At 40.6% G+C, this 18745-nt stretch overlaps 2 protein-coding genes across 2 annotated transcripts in view; both read right to left on the minus strand.

The window, feature by feature from the left end:
• The window catches only part of LOC311488306 (protein NLRC3-like), a 74483-nt gene that overhangs the window by 36501 nt on the left and 19237 nt on the right, over positions 1-18745 (minus strand). The window lies entirely within an intron of this gene.
• On the minus strand, positions 1856-17747 carry LOC311488309 (protein NLRC3-like). Its single transcript, XM_084544939.1, has 9 exons — positions 16018-17747; positions 11625-11762; positions 11111-11325; positions 8247-10092; positions 6346-6519; positions 5277-5450; positions 4821-4994; positions 2930-3103; positions 1856-2316 (listed from the first exon to the last, which is right to left on the minus strand). The coding sequence occupies exons 1-9, from the start codon at positions 16086-16088 to the stop codon at positions 2307-2309; spliced, it is 2976 nt and encodes a 991-aa protein (XP_084401065.1). The 5' UTR covers positions 16089-17747; the 3' UTR covers positions 1856-2306.

The following is an 18745-nucleotide window of genomic DNA, read 5'->3' on the forward strand; positions in this document are numbered from 1 at the left end:
AAGTATCCTAGCCTAAAACCAAAGCTAAGAGTAGCCTATAGCCTTGCAAAAGAACAAGTGAGCAAAACCAGTGAAAGTTGCTTTATTAAAGTGTATTTTTCTGTCTTGTAATTTACAGGAAGCAGTAGCTACGCCGTCTTCACAACTCAGACACCAATCGCATGCGCTACGAACCGGAGCAAGGGTAAGATTTAAGCTTAAATAGTATGCTTATTAACTTATTTACTGTTTCCCCTTCCTTGTTTAATGTTACTGTGGCTTACGTTTGATTTTTATTCATACCACTCTCATTTAATTGTTTTCCAGCCGCCTGTAAGACCTACTACGAGACAGTACGCAGGAACTTCAGATATAACCAGCATGAATTTGCATCGCAGGCGGAGGCTGCGAAGAGTTCAGCTCGGGGTCGGTCGAGAAGAAAGAGGGTAAGACTTTTTTTGGTGACTATTTTTCTGGTGCATTGATAGATGTGTTGTGTTCATATGCAGTGCATCGCACAGTACTGATTGTCTTAATTGATTGTTTTTTACAGCGAGACAGTGTGCTAGCAGAGGACGAGGTTGAACTCAAGTCCGCCACCGTAGACCTGATGTCTGATGAGGAAGACGGCGTTGTTGGCGGGGTGTCTGGATGGATTGTAAGAGCTCCGTCCTTTCGCAGCCCGGAGCTCTCTGAACTCTGTGCCACGCTGCAGTCCCGTTTAGAGGCGACTCCGAAGTACAGAGTCACGCACCATAGGCGTCTGCAAAACGGGCCTCCCTCAGTGAGAGAACGCCGCCATCAAACAGCCAGTTAACAGAGCTGTAACTTTTGGGCTGCTCCTGAGCTACCCATATGTTGTGTGGGCAGATCCTCACTTTGTTCATAGTTGTGTGTTTGTTTTGATAAGCTCTTTTTTTGCTTAAACATGTTCTTGGCAAATGTTATTTTCCTCAATAAATTCATTCATGTCCTTGATGGTAATAATAGTGTAGTAGCCTAGGATAACAATGACATGAATATACAGCATAATAACATATCATATAAATAAATAAATAAATATAATATATTAATTATCTTATTATTGAGGTTTACATTTATTATGAGCCGGTGTGACCAATGTGACAGATCTGCCAACCAATCACGAGTGATTTTACTCGTTTGAAAGTTGTGGTTTCATCCAATACTGTGTAAGGACATTCAAGCCTGGCCTGACCAGGCGCGGTTTCGCTGCCAATCATGAGTGATTTTACTTGTTTGAAAGTAGTGGTTTCATCCAATACTGACTAAGGATACTCAAGCCAGACCTGGCCAGGCACGGTTTCGCTGCATTCATATGCTAATTAGAACCATTAGCGAGATCTCACGCGTCATGGTATGTTAACGACAATTTGTGGCACAGGCAAACGCGACCTTCGCGGGTTGCAAATTGTCATTAACTGCCGAAAATTAGGGAGATCTCCGGGCGTTTACGGGGACGAAAATCACACTTTTCACCCAGTGCATATGTCTCATGCACTGATCAAAATGATAAACTTCAGCTTTATTGTTCATCTACAGGTTGAGGTCAGGTGATTGTGGAGGTAAGCCTTCGAGGGTGTGTTTGGACTCATTATCTTGTTGCAAAGAAAAAATCTTGTGGAAAGTCTGACTTGTGACTCCAGACTGTTACCTACTGAGCCAGGTGTGGCCTCAATTACTGGCAAGTGTGGCTGGCTTTATCCTGTCACACACCTGATTTAGTTCCTCCTCCAGTGTTTTGTGCTTGTAGCAGTTAGATATTAGACATTATATTGTTGCAATGTTACCTTTACAGCCTCCAGCTCACCTTTTGAGCGTTTTTTTATGGATATATTATTAATATGTGACATATATAAACAGTATAGTCTGGTATTTTCCATGCGGTTTTCATCACAACAGATCTCAACCCTTGATATAATGGTGATTAGTGATACAAGAGACATTCTGCTATTGCACAACAAACTTCATTCCAAACAATCTCTGTGGATACATGATGGAGCAATATTTTTGTTTTGTTTACTGACTATTTTCACACTTAAATACTCAGTGGAGTCCATAAAGCAAAGAGCAGAAACAGAAACACATCTATACGCTGAGTGAGTGAAACTGAACACTGGCTGCATCACTGTGAGTAGAATGTGTGTGTTTTAGCTCATGTTTCTGCTGAACATGTGGTTTATTCTGCAGCATTTATCTACAGTCAGAGTCTCTACACACAAGCTGCTGCTGCTGCTTCAACCTCTCTGGATCATCAGGACACAGCTCATCCTCTCTCAGCTCACACACCACCCTCTTCACAAAGGTCATCACTTCCATCTGTTGAGAGAAGAAGAAAGAAGAGAGGAGATAAATGAGTGTTTCCAGAGTCTCCCTTCATCAGCTGTCAGTCAGTGATGCAGCTCATCCAGTATAAAGAGCAGCAGGGACTTCAGTCCTGTTCAGAGCAGCACCAGAGCAAATATATACAAATGTGATGACTGGACCTCAGCAGAGGCTCTGCTCTGTAGAAAGAGCACATGGTTACTAAATGTAATGCTGGTTCTGTGATGTGCAGGCTTCAGTCAGACTGATCTCAGAGCTGTGATCAGTTGTTCATCAGATTTGATGAATGACCACCACTGTCTCTATACATCTTGGAAGACTGTCAGCTGGAATCCAGCTTTATTTACTGGACACATCAACACAACAACAACAGTCGTCTTCACATAAACTCAAACACGTGATCACAACAAGTATCTGGCTCATCTGATTGGCTGACTGTTGTCTCTCTCTCTGTCTTTCTGTCCAATCCTGAAGCCTGTCTCCATTCTCCTCTCACAGCTTCACTGAGAAGCTGCAGGTTTACAGGAAACACTGGATCTTTGATACTAACTGTGTTTAGGACAATACTGATGAAAGCAGCATGGAGTGACTGGAACCCTCTACTCACATCAGAGTCTCCAGTTTATAGTCTGGACTGTTCTTGAGATCAAGAAGCTGCTTCACATCCGAATCCTTCAGATTGTTGATACTCAGGTCCAGATGTTTCAGATGGGAGGGGTTGGACTTCAGAGCTGAGACCAGATAATCCCAGCTGACCTCTGACAAACTGCAGCTCCTCAATCTGAATAAAGAACAAAAGATGTAGATAAAATCATGAAAGACATAAGACATAAGTCATAAGACAATGTTTATTTATCCAACTTATGGGAAAATTCCTTGTCACCGTTGTGCAGAATTTGACAAAAATATATAATAATTATAATAATAATAATAATAATAATAACACATTTGACAGGGAAATTACGAAAAACAATAACACACTTGAAAAATATATTCAAAAAATAACAACACAGGAAATATAGAAAAATAGAAATATAAAGACATTTCTGTATGTACATGGTAGTGATGGAAACCTTACAAATAAATAAACTATAAAGACTATGAGATGGTGAGGTAGTGGTTTGTGCAACATAAGGGCGTGCAAAAAGCAGATTGTATTTGTGCAAAAAAATATTTTAAGAAATTACTGCAAAAAACAAAACTAAAACGAGGCCAAGTCAACATGTGAGTTATTGTTGACCTTGATGTGTACAACGTGAAGAAAGCACAGTACCATGTGGCACCCCTGTGCTGCAGACTACCACATCAGACACACAGTCGCTAAGGTGAAAAAAAACATCTGTGCACCAGATGACAGAGGTTGCCAAGGATGATCCTCTCCATGGTCTTCATGGTGAGAGATTAAGACTACTGGCCTGAAGTGATTCACAGGAACAGAACTTTTTCCAGACTGATGCTCAAGTTGAAGATGTACAGAAAAATCTCACAGAGTTGATCTGCACAGTCCTTGAGAAGTCTGAAACTGATGCCATCAGGGCCAGTAGCCTTCCTTGCTTTTATCCTCCTTACCTCCCTCCTCACCTGGGGCCTCATGTACGAAGGGTACATGTGCACAAAAACGTTACGTATGTACTTGTTCACGGAAAAGTTAAGATGTATCAAGAGTGAAATGACCGCAAACTTGCACGTGCCTCATGCCTCACACAGGCATACGCTGGCTTCTACAGCTGTTGATCCTTTGGCGACACTTAGAGGTGATGCTGGGAAACTGTCATTAATGTGAAAACAATTAGTCCGACCGATTGGGAGTGTGCCAGCCGTGTTGGACAGAATTATCCGTATGTCAGCCAGGTATATCAAATATCCACAATGCATCTGAGCAGGTCAACATTAAAGTGCAATTTGCAGCAACAGACGGTTTTCTGAATGGAATTGGAGCTATCGACTGCACACACATTGTTATAAAAGCACTATCACATGATGAAACAATTCGGTCAATGTACAGATTATATGTGATGCACAAATGCATTAACGAACATTGTGGCGCGTGGAGGAGAACTGCCAAAGAGGACATTTTTGTGCACCTTAACTCCAGTGAGTAGCGTCTTCAATCCACTTTCTGTGAAGTTCTTCTTTTTTCCCATCTTACTCATTCTTATGTTTTCATTTTCTTTCTTTCCATTTCTTTCCATGTTAATGTGGCTCGTCACCATGTCATCCTTCTACAAAGTCTCTCTCTCACACACACACAAACTCATGTTCATGTATTTAAAAGGACCTTTCATTGACATAAAAGTATTTCATGTTCCTATACCTGTACAATCTGAGCGACTCATATGTGTGTTAACAAGTAACACCGCCATCAACAGTATGCAGTTATTTAAATGTGTTCTTATTTGTCTCCTGTTTGAGGAACAATAAAGGTATATGAGAATAAATGAACTTCAGTTGGTGATTGAACATATCAGATCTACAACAGTAAAAGTCAGTGAACTCACATCAGAGTCTCCAGTCTACAGTCTGGACTCTCCAGAAAACAACACAGCTGCTTCACTCCTGAATCCTTCAGGTTGTTGTAACTCAGGTTCAGATGTTTCAGATGGGAGGGGTTGGACTTCAGAGCTGGTCCCAGAGAATAACAGCTGATCTTTGATATACTGCAGGATATCATTCTGAATAAAGAATAAAAGATGTAGATGAAATCATGAGTAATTCAATCAGATGTGTTCAGGTTTTAAATGTGCAGCTCAACATTACTGTGTCCTAACAGCCTTTAAGCTTCATTGACTTTAACAACTAACAGTGGACATTTTCTACAGTTTCTGATACAAACACTCATCTTGAACTAAAGAACATTTACAGATATGTGGAGGAAAGTTCTAGATGAACATGGAATAGATTAAGTTGGTGATTAAACATATCAGATCTACAACAGTAACAGACAGTGAACTGACCTCAGAGTCTCCAGTCTACAGTCTGGACTCTCCAGAAAACCACACAGCTGCTTCACTCCTGAATCCTTCAGACTGTTGTAACTCAGGACCAGATGTTTCAGATGTGAGGGGTTGGACTTCAGAGCTGCGACCAGATAATCAAAGCTGATTTCTGACAAACTGCAGTTCCACAGTCTGAATAATGAGTAAAATATGTGGTTAGACATGTTTGACTGACTTTGTCCTTCTCTTGCTGTGGATCTTCATTATATTTTGCACAAACAGTAATATGAGGCTAAAAACAGGTACTAATTCCTGGGTGGAGGCTAAAAACCAGAGGACACTGAGCCTTTGTAGTGAGACACCCTCGACTCTTGAAATGAGCTCAACCTTTTGTCAGGTTTAAATGAGCAGCAGAAACAGAAGGGAGTTTGTGCTGCAGTTCAAACTTTACTGATCAGAGATCTCTTCATACACTCCATGTTTAACCTCTGAGAGTTACAATAGTTGATGATTCTGAAACAGAGTGTGATTTGTTCAGGAACACAAACTCTGTTCTGGCCCAGAAATCAGGGCCAATTATGGGCCTGTGTTAGGCTGCTGTTTAGGGTTCTGCTTTAACACACACCTCACCACATCAGCTGTGTGGCTTGTCTCTGTAGCAGCCATGTCAGCTTCTGACATCATCACAGTTCCTAATTTCACCTTCATCAAGTTTTCCATTCATGTCGTTCTCTTCTTTCTCTGACCTGTCTCTCTCTCAGACTCTCTGCAGCCTGTTTTTATCTGCTATCATCAGATCTTCAACAGCCTCATTCACGTCCTCACACACTCTACAGCCTCATCAGTACTGACTTCATCTTCACTGAGTGATGGAGCACAACATGAACCTGTGGAGGCTCACGTCATCTCCCCGTCATGACTCCACTTCTGTCACCTTTAAATGAACCCTTCATTTCTATTTGGAGCCACAAGGAAAAACTATTGTTCAGCCATTGAATTTTTATCAACTAAAGAACATTTGACACAGTCAGTGATTTGAAATTAATAGATAAAGAAAACCTACAACAGCTTCAGTCAGTGAACTGACCTCAGAGTCTCCAGTCTACAGTTTGGACTCTCCAGTCCAGCAGACAGACGCTTCACTCCTGAATCCTTCAGGTTATTATTACTCAGGTTCAGCTCTGTCAGATAGGAAGGGTTGGACTTCAGAGCTGAGGCCACAACTTCACAGTGAGTCTCTGAGAGTTCACATCCAGTAAGTCTGCGATTAGAAAACAAACAAAATCAGAGTGAGGTGATCATCGATTGTTGCATCGATTGTCTTTGTTAGAGCTTCCACTTTGACGACTCCAAACCAATAAAATCTTTTTTGGTCCTCAACTCACCTCACCTCAAGAAAGGCTGGTTGGGAAGTTGACCACAGCTAATGGCCAGCCTAACCGGGTCGGCTAATGAGAATGTCAAACACAAAAACGCCAACATCATCTTCGGGCTACTCAATGTCTGCTCGCTTACAAACAAGGATCATCTTATCCAGGACCATCTAGAAGATAAGCTTGACTTTTTGTGTTTGACTGAAATGAGGCAACAGCCTAATGACTTTTCCCAAATTAATGAATCTACTCCTCCTGGATTTATGTCATTCTGTCATCCATGTGCTTTTAGGAGAGAAGGAGGTCTTGTGATAATCCACCGCAAGAAGTGGAAAGTCTTGCCTGTGTCTGTATCATCGTTTCTTTCATTTGAATCCACTTTAACACAACTAAGAGGACCTACTCCCACTATGGTTGCTGTTGTCCACTGACCACTTAAGCCAAATCATGACTTCATAAATGAATTTGTCACATTTTTCACACATTTAAGTTTTCTTTCTTCCAACATAATACTATTGGGGGATTTTAATATACTTATGGACAATACCACTAATATACTCACCAGAGACTTTACATCTTGTTTGGATAGCTTTGGATTGCACCAATACATAGATTTCTAGATTTCCAAGGGACACACATTAGACTTGATTTGCTGCTCTGGCCTCACCCCACACGATTGCGTGCCAGTTGATCTTCCCATTTCTGATCATGTGCTAATACTCTTCAATACTGAGTTAACCCTATCCCATAATAAACACGCCTAGTTTCATTTTGTAATAAAAATATTGATTTATCTGCTTTTAACGCCAAAATCAACAGTTTGCCAACTTACTCTTAACTGATGATCTAGTACACCACTACTATGACCATTTTCACTGCCTTTTAAAAACTCATGCTCCACTAAAAGTCTGGATTGCCTCCTTCACTCACTCATCACCATGGTACACACCTGAGCTCTGTCAACTCAAGGCTAAAGGGTGGCAAGTGGACGTCTTCACACAAAAATTGGACTTGTTGTGCATAAACAAATATACCATACCCATACTTCTTCATTATAAGGATGCTCTCTCCCCAGCGAAGACCAAGTACTACTCCAATGTTACGTACGCTGAAGTTTCTTAGATTGTTTAAAGTCCAAACCATCAACCTGTCAGTTAGATCCTCTTCCAACCCAGCTGGTAAAAGCCTGCCTCCCTTCTTCGTCCTCTCTAGTAACCAACATTATGCATTCCTCGCTGATATCTGGCCATGTTCCATCATTAAGGTGTTCCAATCACTTCCATGGCCACAGGTGTATAAAATCAAGCACCGAAGCATGCAGACTGTTTCTACAAACATTTGTGAAAGAATGGGTTGCTCTCAGGAGCTCAGAGAATTCAGAGTGATACTGTGAGAGGATGTCACCTGTGCAACAAGTCCAGTTGTGAAATTTCCTCACTACTAAAAATTCCACAGTCACCTGTCAGTGGTATTATGACAAAGTGGAAGTGATTGGGAACGATAGGAACTCAGCAACTTCATGCCCACAACTAAAATCTATTATTATTATTATTATTATTAACTTATATACTAATCTCCACTGATTGATTCAGTTAATGATCACATGAGCACTGACTCAGCCTTTCTGCAGTTCCTCACAGCTGGGATCAGTCTCCGTTGTCCCTCCTCTGATGTGTTGAACTTCTTCAGGTCCAACTCATCCAGAACCTCTTCTGACATCTGCAGCATGTAGGTCAGAGCTGAACAGTGTGTCTCAGAGAGTTTATCTGATCTGTTCTCTGACTTCAGGAACTCTGGGATCTCCTGAAGAACCAAGAGGTCATTCATCTCCATCAGACAGTGGAAGATGTTGATGCTTCTGTCAGGAGGGATGTCATTAGTGTTCATCTTCTTCAGGTTGTTGATAGTTCTCTGGATGATTTCTGGACTGTTCTCTGTCTGACCCAGCAGACCTCCTAAGAGTCTCTGGTTGGACTCCAGAGAGAGACCATGAAGGAAGCGAACAAACAGGTCCAGGTGACCATTTCTACTGAGCAGGGATTTCTCTATGGCTCCATACAGGAAGTCATCCAGAGATGAGACACAGCTGGGCTCCTTTCCATAGTGTTTGGAAAGTTTCTTGAGAAAAAAAAAGTTTGATTTCTTCTTTTCGTATTTCTTACTCAGGAAGTCCTTCAGCACCTTTGTCTTCTTGTTAGTGTAACAGTGGAACATGTAGACTGCAGCCAGAAACTCCTGAACGCTCAGGTGAACAAAGCAGTAGATTGATTTCTGGAAGATCACACTCTCTCTTCTGAAGATCTCTGTACAAACTCCTGAGTACTCCTCTATCACATGAAGACCACAGAGCTCCAGGTCTTCTTGGTAGAACATGATGTTTCCTTTCTCCAGATGTTCAAACGCCAGCCTCCCCAGCTTCAGAAGAACTTCCCTGTCAGCCTCCATCAGCTCCTGTGGACTCGTCTCATGTCCCTCATGGTACTTGTTCTTCTTCCTCTTTGTCTGAACCATCACAAAGTGTGAGTACATGTCAGTCAGGGTCTTGGGCAGCTCTCCTCTCTGCTCTGTAGTCAACATGTGCTCCAGAACTGTAGCAGTGATCCAGCAGAAGACTGGGACTCCACACAGGATGTGGACGCTCCTGGATGTCTTGATGTGGGAGATGATTCTGCTGGACAGCTCTTCATCACTGAACCTCCTCCTGAAGTACTCCTCCTTCTGGGCGTCAGTGAAGCCTCGTACTTCTGTTACCCTGTCAACACATGTAGGAGGGATCTGATTGGCTGCTGCAGGTCGGGAAGTGATCCAGACCAGAGCCGAGGGAAGCAGTTTCCCCTTGATGAGGTTTGTCAGCAGCACGTTGACTGATGCCTTCTGTGTGACATCAGACACAACCTTCCTGTTGGTGAAGTCCAATGAGAGTCTGCTTTCATCCAGGCCGTCAAAGATGAACAAAAGTTTACAGACAGCCAGCTCCTCTGCTGTGACCTTCTGTAATGTTGGATGGAAAACATGGAGCAGGCTGAGAAGACTGTAATGCTCATCTTTGATCAAGTTCAGCTCTCTGAACGAAAGCACAATCACCACACTGACATCTTGGTTTTCCAAACCCTCTGCCCAGTCCAGTGTGAACTTCTGCACTGAGAAGGTTTTTCCAACACCAGCGACACCGTTGGTCAGAACCACTCTGATGTGTCTCTGTTGGTCAGGTAAGGCTTTAAAGATGTCGTGGCACTTGATTGGAGTGTCATGCAGGGCCTTCATCTTGGAAGCTATCTCAAGCTGCTTCACCTCATGTTGGGTATTAACCTCTTCACTCTGTCCCTCTGTGACGTAGAGCTCAGTGTAGATCCTGTTGAGGAGGGTTCTACTTCCTGTTACATCACTTCCTTCAGTCACATGTTCACATCTCCTCCTCAGACTGATCTTATGTTCATCTAAAACCTCCTGCAGACCAACATCTGCTGGAAAGAAGAACAAACGTGAGACAGAAACAAAACACTCATCCCTGTTTGAATTCAGAAAGAAGAGAAAACAAACTGACTTTTAAATGTGTTGTAAAGAGTTTTTTCTTCTGACAATGAAACATTTTTGGAGGAAACATTAGAAATGCTCTTTTTTCTTGTGGTAGTGTTTGATTGACAGCAGAGGCAGCAGGTTGAGCTTCACCAGGTTGACTGCAGCTCTTCATCTAACAGCTCACTGTTGTTGTTCCTTCCTTGTTGTAATATTTAAGACTAAGCTACCAATAAAATTGTGCACAATATGTTAATTTCTTGGTTTTAATAGCACCACCAACCAAATACTGATAATCAGATGACAACTACAGCAATAATAAATAATTAACAAAGCTCAGTTATGAGGAAAGAATTCAGTGAAGAGTAAAATAAAGCTGATATGTGAAGTGCAGGAAAACAAAAGAGAATAATGAGAGAGAATAAGAGAATAAATTAAAATTGAGGAATCTAAACTAATTAAATATTCTAACAATATATGTGAAGTTTTGAAGCTGTTCAAAGTGCTGCTACTCATCAGCTGCTTCACTATCTACTGCTACAAACTGATGTTAGCAGAGCAGTTTTCCTCAGTGGATGTTTGTTTGGTTCTTGTTCAACAAGTGGATCTGCAGGACAAGATGTGTGTAGGTTAGAGAAGAAGGAGACGTTAGCAGGAAAGCTAATGTGGGCTGTTGTTCAGAGTCTCTCTCTTGTTGTGTCTCAGGCTGCTGTCTGGCTGTTAGTCAGTGTGACTGTCTGTAATACACAGCATTCACTCCTCTCTGTCCTGCTGTTACTACTCTGGAGCAGAAACAATGCAGTGACATTTCACTGGGAGTTCATTTACAATGATATTTAGAATGATCTTAAATCCCCATGCTGTAGAACACAACAATGTGTCTGGATTAAATCAACAGGTTTCCAGAAAAGAGTCCATCAGCAGACAGATGTACAGTCTTACTTTGTACAGTGCTGCTCTGACTGGCTGTCTGCAGTCCAGGTCTTCTTCTGGATCTTGGTCCACACTGGGGACAGGAGGAGTCTCCTGATGAAGCAGACTGGTCCCAGTATGAGGTGATGCACTGTCTGCAGAACCAGTGTCCACAGCTGCTAGAGACTGGATCCTTCAGGACGTCCTGACACAAAGCACAGCAGGACAGCTGCTCCTCCACAGAAACAGGACTCCTCTTCCTCTCTCTGTCAACACATTTCTTCATCACTAAAATCATTTGCAGATTGAAAATCTTCACAGACTTCAACATTAGGACAAATATATCTGAATATTGATGAGTGGACATTCTGAAATGGAGGTTCTCAGGTGTTTTACTACAGAAATACCATCAGTACTTCCTGGTTCTAAAACCCAGACTAGGATCTTACCTACCTGCACTAAAACATCTGCATCATCACTATAAATCTTTCAGCAGAACATTTCTGCTTCATCCTAAAATCATCATCTTCCATCAGGTCAGTTTACAGTAGAAACAGTCTCTTACTTTGTGTCTTGGGGTTGTGGTTCTTCATTGAAGTGTGGAGGTTTATCTTTGGACCAGTCACTCTTCATAGAGAGACAGCTGGATACTGTAGACTCTGCTCTGTCCTCCTCTTCCTCCATCTTCTGGACTTCAGTCAGTCTGAGAGGTAAACCAGTAACACTCAGTGAGTTTACATCAACTTCAGTTACAGTCAGTCTTCTCCAGTCAGCCGATTTCTTCATTCAACCAGAAGCCTGGTTACCAGAATACAAGGAGTACTCAGAGAAACCTGATTTCACCTGCTGACCCTCCCTCTGTGGTAGCATGTCTTTGTTGCCTACATAAGCTGCAGAACACCTTTGTAAAATGATGACTTCAAGTACAGACTCATCAATAATATTTACACTTTACTTTAATCTCTAGTCATTTAATATTTGCTGTTTGAAGTATCGTTCCACTAAGACTGTAATTTTGTAATATTTGCCCAACCTGTGTCCAGAGCTCCTGAGCTTGAATCACTGAATCATCACTGATTGACTGCAGTCTGATCTTTGTAAAACATACAATCTCACTGTCTCATCTGCACATACCAACGGCGATGTTTAAATCTGCACATATCTTTTGCATATTCGAACAACAACCTCAACAATATGTGCACATTCTGAATGTTTATCATGGTGACAGTTGCACCTTATACACTTACTCACTTTTCAGGGGTCCATGCAACAACGTTGCAGTATCCCTATTGATTATTCCATCAGTGTCAGTGTTTATTCTTCTTCTTTGCCTTCGCCTTCGGTTTTGTGTTTTTCCCTAAAAGTTTCTGATCAGGACAAATTGCAAAGGCCAATGGCATCAAAGTTGGTAACTTTGCCAAGATGTCAATATACTTGCCTATAGCTAGGTGGCGCTATAATAAGACAATTTACGTTTTGGCCCATATCTCGAGAATTGTGTGCCCTAGAAACAAAATTTTTGGCATGGTTATTGATTGCAAAGTTAATGGCTCATTATTTTTTAAGGTGTGGCGCAGTATAACTCCAAAGTTAACATTTTGTGAAGAATATACCCAAACTCAATCAAACTTCATATCATTGATAAAAATATGATTCTGTACAAGCACTCCAACTTTTACGAAACTTGGTCTCTAGGGGGCGCTACTAAAGCAACATTTCAATATCTCAAAAACTGCAATAGCTATCTTCATGAAATTTGGCATACACAATCCGTAAAATATTGTGTAGACGCCCATGAAGTTGCGTGACATTACGTCTACAGGGGGTGCTACAGGAGCCACAGAAACATTTCAGGTCGACTTTAAGGCCTATAACTTTTGAAGTATTCACGCAATCCTGATGAAACCACTACATGTTTATATGTCACAGACTACCACAGTAAACTGCTTGAAATTTGACAATGATAATCTGTGGATGACTCCTTACAAGCCCACCAGGTTTCGTGCAATACAGTCTATAGGGGGCACTACTGGTGACTTATGCCTCTGTGTCCCACTCGGGGACGACTTTGCCACAGCATGGACCCCTTTATGATCGCTTGCGATCATCTAGTTTGATTTATTTTTCTGTGCTGAGAGTAAGTTTACTTTCATCATTTAGTTTAGTTCAGTTTAGTTGTTTATTTTTGTTGTGTGAAGGGAACTTGTAAAGTAAGAATTTCATTGCTCAGTGTATCCTTAGCTATCATCATCATCATCATCAACCGTTTTTTATTCAGGGAGAAATTGACTGAGCATCAAGCTCTTTTACAGCAATGCCCTGAGTTACAAAAACATACAACAACAATAATCAAAATAACAAAACAAGAACAATAAAAGATAAAAAGGGCAAAATAATAATAATAATAATAATAATGGTAAAAGTATAAAGTAATAAAATAATTAAAAAATGAAATAATACTAATTATAATAAACAGAAAGAAAAGAAGAATATGTATGTATAAATAATAATAATAATAATAATAATATAAAAGGTCTAAATATTAGTCAAAACAAGAACATTGTACAACAGCCATATCATCAATCATACCCTTGAATTGGTCTAGAGACACAAACCTATCTAATTTTAATAATTCTTGCAATTTGTTCCATTTATTAGATGCAAAAAATGTAAAAGCTAATTTACCAAATTCAGATTTAATTTGAGGAGTTTGAAGAGATATAATTCCCTGTGAACGTGTATTGTGGCAAATTGATTTTATGTTAAGAAGAGAAGTTAGGTAAAAAGGTAACTTTCCCATTAATGCCTTATAAACAAAAAGGAGGCAGTGCCTTTCCCTTCTATCATGGAGGGAAGACCATCCAACATTTTGGTACAGATTACAGTGATGAGTTCTAAAACCATCTCCAGTTATAAAACGTAGTGAACTGTGGTAAACAGCATCCAGTGATTTCAGAATGGAAGGAGCTGCATGCATATACACAATGTCACCATAGTCTAGGACTGACATTATAGTTGCTTGAATAATGGTCATTCTGTTTTCTAAAGAGAAGCAAGATCTAATCCTGTAAAGTGCACCTAATTTAATTTTTACCTTTTTTGTGAGATCAAGCACATGTGTTCTAAATGATAGTTTGTTATCTAGCCAAATACCCAGATATTTGTATTGAGAAACTTGCTCAATTTGTGTCCCATTTAAGGAACAGATATTATAGGCATCAAGGTCACACTTTCTTGATCTAGTAAAGATCATAAACTTAGTTTTAGCTTCATTCAGAACCAGTTTAAGATCTTTCAAGGATTTCTGCACACAGTCAAATGCACATTGAAGATATGACACTGCTTGCTCTACAGATGGTGCATAGGCATAAAGGATTGTGTCATCTGCATATAAATGTACTTTACAATTTTCTATTGAAGCACAGATGTCATTTATATACAACGCAAACAGCAGTGGCCCCAAAATTGAGCCCTGTGGAACACCATTATTTAGTCTCAATGGCTCTGAGGTTGATCCTGTCACATCTACCCACTGAGTTCTATTAGAGAGGTAGTCTTGAAACCATTTAAAGGAAACTTCATCTAGACCCAAAGAGGACAGTTTTTCAAGAAGTAACCTGTGATTAACAGTGTCAAAAGCCTTTGACAAATCAATAAACAAAGCTGCACAATGTTTCTTACTGTCAACAGCAGTAGCTATATCATTTACTACAGCAGTTGCTGCTGTAATTGTGCTGTGGCCAGCTCTGAACCCAGACTGATAAGGATTTAATATAGAATATGATGACAAAAAGGATCGAAACTGTTCATTTACAAAGGATTCTAACATCTTAGCTAAACATGGGAGCTTGGAGATTGGCCTATAGTTATTCAAATCACTTGGGTCCCCTCCTTTATGTAAAGGGGTCACTAGGGCTGATTTCCAGACTTCTGGAATAGAACCAGAGCAGAATGTTAAATTAAAAATGTGAGTCAAAGGTTCAGCAATGACAGGGGCTGTCATGTATATGTATGTTGCAATATTGCTATGTATTTCAGGAAACACCATCACTGAAAAGGAGGATGAGAACAAACTGTTGTGAACAGAAAACAACTTTTAGTCTAAATATGACCAGTTCACACTTGACACTGTATTTACTCTGGACCCCAGCAATACACCCACCAGGTGTGACCTAGGTCAGATGAACGGTTGTTGAGACGAACAGACCGACACAGAGTCTCCACTTTTATGTACAGATTAATGGAGGCTAGTTAAGTTCCTCTGAGAGTCATGTTACTGAAAAAAGTCCTCAACACTTCGTCCATTTCCATGTTGACGTTTGTCATGTAATGCTGTCTGATCTGAGTCTTGTCACCATGTTGCATCCAAAACTGATCAAACATGTTCTGCTCAGTCAAGTTCAACTAGATTCCTTTGTGTCAAAGACTCATGGGAGCTATAGTTGTTGATTGCTGACATAGTTGTATTTTCATCTTTACTAAAACTAGAAGGAGTTCAGATTTATCTGTCCAGTGCAGTAATAAATACACGTTCATATTAGAATATGGTTAGAAAACCACAGGAACATGTTAAAGCTTTAATGACCACAGACTGAAAGAATCTTAATCTAAAAACTTTTAGAATAGAGTTCACCTTAAAAACCCATGAGAACTACTGTTACCTGTAGCTTGGCAGAAAAATGCTTGTATGTTGACTGAAACTGAATAAAGAGAAGTCTCAGAATGCTGCTTCTTCTTTGTGCCTGGTTTACTCTTCTGCCATGAACCTTTAATTAATGAGATCTACAAATCCCTGTAAGGTTTTTAATAGAAATGTGTAAAAGTCCAAATGTTGTTTGAGATCACTGCACATTAAATAGATGAGCTCAGTATTATTAACCTGATGTGACAGAAGAAACAGGAAGCTGCAGGTCCTCAACACTAAACACTGTTCCAGCCGTTTGTAGCAGTTCTCTTACTTTGTATCTGAAGGTCCAGATTCATCACTGAAGTCTGGACGATGAAGTCTGGACTCTTCATGGACAGACATCTGGATCCTGAGACTCTGCTCTGTCCTTCTTGTCCTCCTCTGATGGAATCAGTCTGAGAGATAAACAAGCAACACTGATTATGAACTCAGAGCAAAAGAATCAGGACCAACAAGTTTTTCAAGAGTCACACCAAGAAAACACCACACACACTTATCTTTCAGAGTCTTTAAACCATCAGAAATTCATTGTTAATCTTCTTTCCTCCACAGTCCATAAAGAGAAAACTGACTCAAATGATAATAATGTTGTGTTAACACTCACCCTGTCTCATCGTTCAACCTTCTTCTGTCCACTCAAAATAAACTCTGAGCTGATTTCAGAATTCTCTTCCTGTTCTCATCAATCTTGATCACCGCTGATGACACCACCATAGATCTCATATTGAGTACCAAGCAGCACAGTCAGTGGGAGCAGGTAGCCCAGGCAGTCACTTAGTGCCACCACAACAACCTCCTGCTCAGGACGTCCAGAAGCCATCACAGAGCCCCAGCCAACACTACAACCCCCATCCATTTTCATACATCTTCTCACACCATCATTTAACAATACTTGTAGCTGGAAAGAAAGTATTTTCAAAATCCTTAAAGACTCTCCTGAACATCTGGATGAAAAATGATGATTAGTCTGTTGATGAAACATAAAAAAGAACAATTTTAAACATGTCTCTCTTCATGTTCCAAAGATGTCAGATAGGAACCACACTACAGGTTACTACAGATCTGTTTAACATCTATCTAATAATGCAAGGAGCGTCTGTCTGTGTGTCACTCTGTTGGTTTGTTTGTTTGTCTGTTCCACGCATAACTCTCGAACCACTTATCCGATCCACCTCAAATTTGCTATGTATCTTCCCAATGGTTCGCGGGAGTGCAGTGCAAAGTTTCGTGGTTGGACCATAAACACTAAAGATATCGTTAAAACAAGCATTTACTCATTTACCGTTCTTCTGCTCCGTCTGACTGTAGCCACTACCCCTGTCACTGTTGCCTAGAGACAGACACCACTCCCCCTGTCACTGTTGCCTAGAGACAGACACCACTCCCCCTGTCACTGTTGCCTAGAGACAGACACCACACACAGCGCTGCTCACATAACCCGCGCCTTTTAAAAATGTCCTCTACATCCCGATACTCCTCAAAAAACGTTCTTCATCCCCAATCATCTTCTGAGACTGATACGGTATGGGACATTATGTTATGAGAGGAAGAGGCGGAGCATGCGCACAAATCTTGAGCACTGTTTACAAATCGGCTTTAGAAGAAACCAAACTCAAGGAGAAATTATATTTTGCCCTGGTAACCCTAATAGGCTCAATATCTTCTCCAGCAGGAAAACTAGCATGTAGTCCGCCATCTATCTATAAATCAAGAAGCGTCTGTGTGTGTGTGTGTGTGTGTGTGTGTCTGTCTGTCTGTGGCACGCACATCTCGCGAACCGTTGGCCCGATTGATTTGAAACTGGGCAGGTGTCTCGCTACGGACACGAAGATGTGCATTGCTAAGTTTGATAAGAAATGTAAAATATATCGGTAAAATAGGTTTTTTCCGCTCTAATATTTCCACTAATCCTCATACACAGCACCTGTAGGCTCCCACTGTAGGAGTACTTCCGACGGGCACTGCACTAGTGGAACTAATTTTAAAGACGGATTAGCAGTGATTGTCCAAATGTTTTATTTTTTCTTTACTGAATGAAGAAGGATTTTCCTGTTTTTTAAATAAAAGAGTGAGGATATGTCTTCACAGAAACTTAAATCTGGAAAAACATTCAAAGTTCACCAGCAGATTTTAATGGTAAATCCTCAGAAGCACTGAGATATCCAAAAAAGGTTCAAAAAAGACAAACTCTCAGTGTCGATGTGTGAATGAGGTTGGAACTTCTTGGGGACAGAAGTTAAAACTGTATTGTAAATAGATGGCAGATACAGTTTTACAATACAGTTTTAACTTCTGTCCCCAAGAAGTTCCAACCTCATTCATACCTTGACACTGGAGCCTCTGACTGACAAGAGTCGTTAGAGCACCATTCATAGGGAAGAGGACAGAGACAAAAACATTCCCCCCTCAACAACAGGTAAGTACCCAATTGTTAATGGTAATTAGCTGCACCGGTTTCTGGTTGTTAACATAACAAGCAAGTTTCAGGAGGAGTTCCTATTTAAACCTCAGACTTCCCACCAGTCCCTTAGAACTGAAGAAGCTACTCAGATTAGTGGTGAAATGTCTTCTCAAAAACTCTACAGTCCAGTTTTGAACCTTTTTTGGATATACCATGACCTCGATGACTGAGAACCTTCACAGACAAAAACTGAGATGCTAAAATATTCTAGAATATACTGCTGCACTTAAAGCAACATGGTTTGAACATGTAGTTTCTGTCCCCGTTGAGGAAAACTGTGAATTATTATTTACTGTAATAGAAGGCCTTACTTCTTTCCTAAAAGAAAAAGGGGGCTCAGAGTTTCCTGTCCAGTGCAGTAATAAATACTAGTTTATCTTAGAATAAGGTCAGAAAACCACAGTCTGCCTCTGTAAAGACAGAATGTTTTGTGTTTGATTGACACATAAAATATGTGTTCTTTATTTGAGTCTCAAACCTTTGAAAGATCCGTCCAGAGATTTATTTTATTGTTGAATTCATGTATTTATAGGTTGTG

Source organism: Chelon labrosus (assembly GCF_963514085.1).
Source record: "Chelon labrosus genome assembly, chromosome: 5".
In the NCBI taxonomy this organism is placed as follows: Eukaryota; Metazoa; Chordata; class Actinopteri; order Mugiliformes; family Mugilidae; genus Chelon; species Chelon labrosus.